Here is a 7,194-nt window from a genome sequence, read left to right on the forward strand (position 1 = left end):
ACAATGACAACATACAGCATTATGAAACCAAGGACTACACAAAGGATTGAAATGGGCTTGAACTACAATTCGTTTAGGTTTAACTTGCGTTCTCTACCGCAGTTATGCATTTCTTCAATAAATATGAACTATAATTCGTTTAGGTTTAACTTGAGTTCTCTACCGCAGTTATGCATTTCTTCAATAAATATGAGGCCAGCCCATAAACATTGAAAACCTCTTGAGTTTCACCTCAGCAGCCCAAAAACAAGAATAATAGTGTAATCTAATTACCTGAAGAAAAACAATTACATAGGCCACATTTCGATTGTTCGCCTTACATTGCTAAATATTGAGATCGGGCCATACACCTTATTAGGTTCAACCATGCTTCGACTCGTCCCGTTACCGTCGCTAAATGAACAAGTTTGGTATTATGGACCACCCCTAGCAGAATTCTCTAGTGGGGACATGCGCATCCAGAGGAGGCGTTGTTGGTCAGTGGCGCAGCTAGCGCTACTAGCGCTACCATACAGAAGGGAAAGTTCACGTGCTAGTTTGATGTACTAACTTACAAGAGTGGGCGCTTTCATGCGGCAATACCCATAACCTTCTTCTTTTTATATTACTCTCAACAGCAGCATCTCTTCATCTTTCGGTAAGTGATGAGTACTCTAATTATAGGTTCATATACTATAGTTGGTAACTTGGTATAGAGGCTTTCGGATAGACCTATCATTCCATCCCTATACCAACTATCATTAAACTACACCATGGAGAAAAGGAAAAAAAAAAAAACCCATTAATACCAACTACCATCACGTAATTAGAGTACATAATTGATACATAACCGTACCAAATCTGTCTCATTGACGAGGATTGTTCATCGACTTCATTATTTGAATCATAGTACTCCAAAGCAACATTCTTTTGCAATTTAATTAGGATAGAGTTTAATTATGGGTTAATTAAATAATGAAGTCAATGAACAATTCTCGTCAATTGATACATAATTATGGGGTTTAAGTAATCTCAGTGGATTGTTCATCGACTTCATTATTTGCAACATTCTTTTGCAATCTAAGAAAGCAGTCTCGATTTACGTCCATAGGTTAATCATAGTAATTATGATCCAAGACAATGTAATAATTCCCCGGTTAATCATAAACACAATATTGGTGCAAATCAAGAGTACTCTATATAGAAATGTGATAACCGTGCGGTGTACGTGTTGTGTGAAATATATCACACCGTTTTTTCTGGTCATATATATTGGATCCTCACAGTAATTTACAGAGAAGAAGAAAGAGGGAGGGAAGAGTTTTCTGGTAGGAGTCTCTTTCAAGCCATCGGTGGTGTTATAATTAGTTTTGTTCTCCATGCATACCAGACAATGAGCCATTAAATGTGTCATAGGAAGGAATAGTTTGCACTTATAACCCATCTTGTACTCATCTTACTCACCCTCTCCCTAATAGCTAGCCAGCTCTCTTTCTCTCTCTCTGTCTTTTATCCATATGCATCGTCCTCCTCGGTTCTCACCCGTTCATCTTCAGTACAGGCTACACCACTGAGATTACTTAAACCCCAAGCCATCCGTGTCCTTTTCTTCAGATCATTTCAATAACAGAAGGGCATTCTTGCCAATTCAGGAATTACTTTTACCTCTACATGTACGCGAAAGAAAGCATATATACCCTCAACTCCATCATTACCCACTGCACCAAAATAATGAAGAACAACCAAGAGTACTACTTGCAAGAATCCATCACTTTCCCAGGGAAACCCTCCCCGTTCGCAGCAGAATGCTGGTTCGACGATGCTTGCATTCTCGACATGGACTACTTTGTCAAAACGCTAGCCGGAATTAAGGCCAAAGGCGTACGACCCGACCTCATCGGCTCAATTATCACCCACTACGCCTCCAAATGGCTTCCCGACCTCTTGGGTGATGTCTTCTCCGACCAAAAGAGCAGCCTGACGAACTTTGAGTCCTCCCCGGAAAGCGTTACAGCCTTGTGGATGAGAAAAAGGTTCTTCGTTGAAACCCTAGTCGGGGTTCTGCCTCCGGAGAAGGACTGCATCCCGTGCAACTTCCTCCTCCGGCTGCTAAGGACCGCCAACATGGTGGGGGTCGAGCCCTCTTATCGAGCAGAGCTGGAGAAGAGGATTTCGTGGCAGCTAGACCAAGCGTCACTAAAGGAACTCATGATTCCTTCTTTTAGTCACACGTGCGGGACATTATTGGACGTTGAACTTGTTATTAGGTTGGTGAAGAGGTTTGTGAACCTGGAGGATTCTGCTGCTAAAAGTGGAGCTGCCATGGTGAAGGTGGCGAAGCTCGTTGATTGTTACCTTGCTGAGGCCGCTGTGGATGTGAATCTGAGCTTGCCGGAGTTTGCGGCCCTCGCTGGAGCTCTGCCTAGCCATGCTCGAGCCACAGATGATGGGTTATACCGAGCCATTGATACTTATCTCAAAGTAAGTTATAATAGCATCATTTGAGTAGTTCATCACTTAATTAATCAGTAAGAATTTTGGATAATTTGAGTTCATTAATTAAGATGAGTTGGATGATTCACTCTGTAACTATAACGGAAACAAGATAAGAAAGAGGGGAGCTTAGGACGTAGACAGTACAGAAGCCAGTGAAAGAATTAAGCTTATCTGTTAACTGGTCCTGAAGATCGAATGGAGCCATATATGGCTGTGTTGTCACCAGCAAGACATCTGAAACTGTTTAATTAGGTGGCTTCTTGGACGACTCTATTAGTAAAATGACATAAATGCCCTTTTTTAATGTACACAGTGGTCGGCCAACCCATCTGGATATTTCAAAATTTGGTTTATCTGTTGTTCCATTCTGCTGCATAATTAACGCTGTGCATATATATATATATATATATATATATATATGATTAAATTAATTAGGGTCCCTGCCTTTTTCAATATATATCACATTGTTCTTTCATCGGTAAGGATGAGGATGTGCTATCCAGGAATTTGCATCCCGGAGGACGGACCGTTTATTTTTAAGGTCTTAGTGAATTAGAGTTCATTTAACTATTTGATTAATTACCAGACAAATTCATAAGTTTAATGCACATTTTAGATGACCGAGTAATAGCATCCAATTGGTTAGTTTTTAATTAGAATTCCCCTGAAAGAATAGTACGTGACAGTAAGAAAGAGGAATTACGATGATTGAGTTGCATATATATAGACTAAATATCTAGCATGTTGTGTTTAATTATAAACTAACTGATATATGCTTCCTTAATTCCGGCCATATATATATTGCTGCATGCAGGCACATCCTGGAGTATCCAAGCATGATCGCAAGAGTCTGTGTAGACTAATTGACAGTCGAAAGCTCTCCCCTGAGGCATCTCTTCATGCTGCTCAAAACGAACGCTTGCCCGTCAGAGCTGTAATCCAAGTTCTCTTCTGCGAGCAAACCAAGCTCCACAGAAACATCGACTGGAGTGGCTCGTTCAGCGGCAGTGCACGGAGCCCAAACCCCTTAGCAGATCCAGGCGCCGCCAGATGCCACTCAAAGCGAGACATGTCGAATCTGCATACGCAGATAAGGAGCTTGAAAGATGAGGTTCTTAGGCTACAGAGCCAATGCAGCTCAATGCAAATGCAGATGGAGAGAAAATCAAGGGAGAAAAAGAAAGGGATTTTCAAGTGGAATGTTTTTGGAATACCTTCATTTAAGAGCGGGAATGGTCTGGTGAGGATTAATGAGGGTGGAGAAGGGGAGGTTGGGTATGGGAAACAAACGCCAGCGATGGATATGAAGACCAAGTTGGTTAGAGGTAGAGTTACCCCGAAGTGGAGGAATTCTATGTCTTAAATGTTGAAGGGGGTTGGGAATTGGTTGGCTTTCGTGCTTTTTCTAGCTATGGGACTGATTACATGCATGTTGTATGTAGTATTAAGTGTATTGTGCAAAGTTTTTAAGGAAAAAATAATAATTGCATGTGTCGTGCATTGACAAGTATGATCTGAAATTAACAAAAGAACTTAACCCTGATGTCATGATCGCATTCATTTATACTATCTTTCCTATATGCTAGTGGGAAAACATTACGATCGCAAATGCGAGATTTTTTTTATTTATAGTTTAATAATCCACTTTTCTTCTGATCGATTGCACTAAACACATGCATCTTGCATGCCTTCCTCGCTTGTGCACATATTTGAGTTTGCGGGTTTGTTGAGTTGATATTACTTTAGTCCATATTGAATAAAAAATTAACGATCAAATTCCATTGTTGTAGTATATAAGTTGCATAAAATTATGTTCATCTTATAATAAGTGCAGAGATCTTCACGTGATCAATGGTGAGCATGAAATTCATGATCACTCACCACTTGATTTAAATTTAAGGGTTTACATTAAATAAATGTATTTTAGGTGTTCTAATCAGTAATTGAATGTAGATCAAATAGTAGATGATCATGAAATTTTTAGTCACCTGGTGACGAGGTGAACAGTAGTCGTAATAACAAGTAACACGATAATTGTCAAAAATCAAGTTACATAAGATATATGAATAAGCATATGTAAAATCAACATGTGTATATACACACACACAATTATATAAACGCAAGCATATGAAGTCATTTGAGGCCCAAATGATGAAAGAAGTTGAAGAATTGGAATAAGATTAGGTTAGGTGAAGGGTTCGACAAACAAAAAAAAAACATATGTGCTATTGTGTTCTCTACACTAAATAGCTTAACAGAAAAACGTTTTTTTTTTTTTTTTGATAAGATAAACAACTCAAATGATCAAACTAGTATTTCGTGAGTCAAACTCACAACCTCCCACTTACGAAGAAGAGACTATGTTACTAAACCAAATGGTACTGGACGAAAAACGTTATCTTTGTTATATACATATTGATATTGAGATTTTTAAAAAATAAATAAGATGATGATGTGTCTCTTAACAAAATTAACCACTTAAAACAACACACACACACAAAAAAAGAAAGAAAAAAAAACTAGCATGCCATATATATTTACATAACTAATCAATTCTTCTAGTTTCTAAAACATCTTAGCCTATCTAGATTTGTATAACAACAAAATCAAACAATATTGTGCCCATGCCAATTGGCACTATCATAGCCTAAATAAAAGGTTTCAATCAAGGCCAATAAGCAATAACAAATTTTGTTTCAGAAACAATAATTAACAAATTCCGACATGTGCCTCTAAGGCTTTGATTCTTTTTGTGCCTATTTTGGGATGAAAGTTGTGCTTATAAATTTTGAAAAAGCTCATTTACCTTTTTCCATCCATAATTAAAACTAATATTAAATCATGGCGGTTGCGTTCAAGACAATGAGTGTTTTGTGCCTAATTATGTTTGCATTAGTTTTGGTTGAAGAAGTAGATGGCACACAATTTATACACTACGAACCTATTGAAAGAGGTGATCCCACTCCTGGATGCAGCCCAAAGTATCCACAGAATTGCAACCATGGAGAAGCAAATCATTATGAAAGAGGTTGTAACCCACAATTGGGATGCAGGGAAGGTCCCCCGAAACCTAAGGTGTAAATGCAACCAAAGGATCAGCCCTATGCCTGCAATGAAAAATTTAAGATCATAACTATATCTAAATTAATACAGCCATAATAATCCACAATGTATCAATTACATATTTAAAGACACTATATGAAATAAATTGAGATATTGTATGTGTACTTTATCGTCAATTTAATACCCCAATCGTACTACTACCCTTTTAAGCGGTCATTTACTGTGCGGCATTTAAATTTGTGTTGGAGTACTAATGTTATGCCTAAGGTTCTAAAAACCGATAGATGCTAGTCGGGCGGTGTCCAGGAGACAAGCGCTCACGCAACTAGGTGGTTTTGTTTTGTTTTCATTTTTTTTTAAAATTTTTATAGCACATAATTAATAAATAAGAACATATAAAGACTTAAAGAGTAATAAAAATGGGGGAAAAAAAAACGACACACCATTTTCACAAAATCTAAATAGTACAAAATTAGATAAAATAAAAGATAAAAAGCTAGCTACACATAGCACATTATCTATTGTCCAAACCACAAAAAAAAAAAAAAAAAAAAAAAAGCAAAGCACAATGTCTCTCTATTCTATAAAAAAAAAACCAAAAAAAAAAAAATATATCTCTCTCTTGAAATCCCAATCTCTATGACTCTATCCTTAATACCTTATGAAAAAGAAAAAGAAATCTCACTCTGTATCTTTTTCCCTCTCCATCTCTGCATACCCAGGTTAGGTACCACCATTTTCCTCTTCTGCTCTTCTTCTTCTTCAACCCAAACCCATCTCTCCTCTTTCTCTCATTTCTCTCTGTTTCAGACCCAAAAAGCTCTTGCCTTTGAAACCAAGAAAGCTCCCATCTTTAAACCCCTCCAAAGCTGCTATGTCATCCACATTCCTCTCAGATTTATCCATCAGACCCATCTCAGTATCTCTCTACCCGATCCATCTTTCTTTCTCTCTTTTTTTCAACCAAAAATGATGTTGTTTGTGCACATCTACCCATATCTGACCTCCCAAGTCTACTCGGAATCGTTCACTACCTCTTAGCCCAACCGCTTAGGAGCCTAGTCACCCGCCTAAGCAGCCGCCCAACCTTAACCCATCCAAATCCACGGATTTTCCATTCCTCATGGTGGAGACCCATCGCCCAATGCCTAAGCGGCTGAGTTTTTGAAAATCGATTATGCCTAAAAAAAAAAACACTTATAAAGTTTGGGCCTAAAGCATGACCCCAATTGAGGGGAAATAGAAAAGAGTGTAAAGTGCACAGCAATGGGAGCACTACTAAAAACAATTGCTTTTGCGCGCCTATTTTACGACGGCAAAAACTTTTCGCGACGGCAAATTGAGCTTTTCGCGACGGAAAAGTTAGCGTTGCAATAGGTGGCGTCACAAGATCCATTTGTGACGGTAAATTTCAGTTGCAAAAAGTATTTGCGACTAAAAACTGTTGTCGTCGCAATGGTTAAACTATTTGTGACGAGTACTTTGCTGTCGCAAAAAGATATTTCATTTAAAAAAAAAATAGGGGTGAATTGTTTGCGACGGATACTTTGCCGTCGCAAAAGAATATTTCATTTATAAAAAAAAAAAAAAAAATGGTGTGAATTGCACACCAAAGCTAATAGCATCTGCAACAAATATCATATATTGAAAAATATT

General features: G+C 38.0%; 1 protein-coding gene across 1 annotated transcript; it reads left to right on the top strand.

Annotated features, from left to right (window-relative positions):
- Positions 1 to 1,448: 1,448 nt before the first annotated feature.
- Positions 1,449 to 4,039, top strand: LOC112185333 (root phototropism protein 3). Its single transcript, XM_024323572.2, has 2 exons — positions 1,449 to 2,460; positions 3,290 to 4,039. Exons 1-2 carry the CDS (start codon positions 1,651 to 1,653, stop codon positions 3,836 to 3,838), a joined length of 1,359 nt encoding a protein of 452 aa, XP_024179340.1. The 5' UTR covers positions 1,449 to 1,650; the 3' UTR covers positions 3,839 to 4,039.
- Positions 4,040 to 7,194: the final 3,155 nt, after the last annotated feature.

This window comes from Rosa chinensis, chromosome 2, assembly GCF_002994745.2.
Source record: "Rosa chinensis cultivar Old Blush chromosome 2, RchiOBHm-V2, whole genome shotgun sequence".
Classification (NCBI taxonomy): Eukaryota; Viridiplantae; Streptophyta; class Magnoliopsida; order Rosales; family Rosaceae; genus Rosa; species Rosa chinensis.

Bases quoted from the DNA above. Each gene is read 5' to 3' on its own strand.
- LOC112185333 (XM_024323572.2), top strand. From the start codon at position 1,651: ATGTACGCGAAAGAAAGCATATATACCCTCAACTCCATCATTACCCAC. The intron at 2,461-3,289 runs GTAAGTTATAAT...TGCTGCATGCAG, and splicing joins CCATTGATACTTATCTCAAA to GCACATCCTGGAGTATCCAA.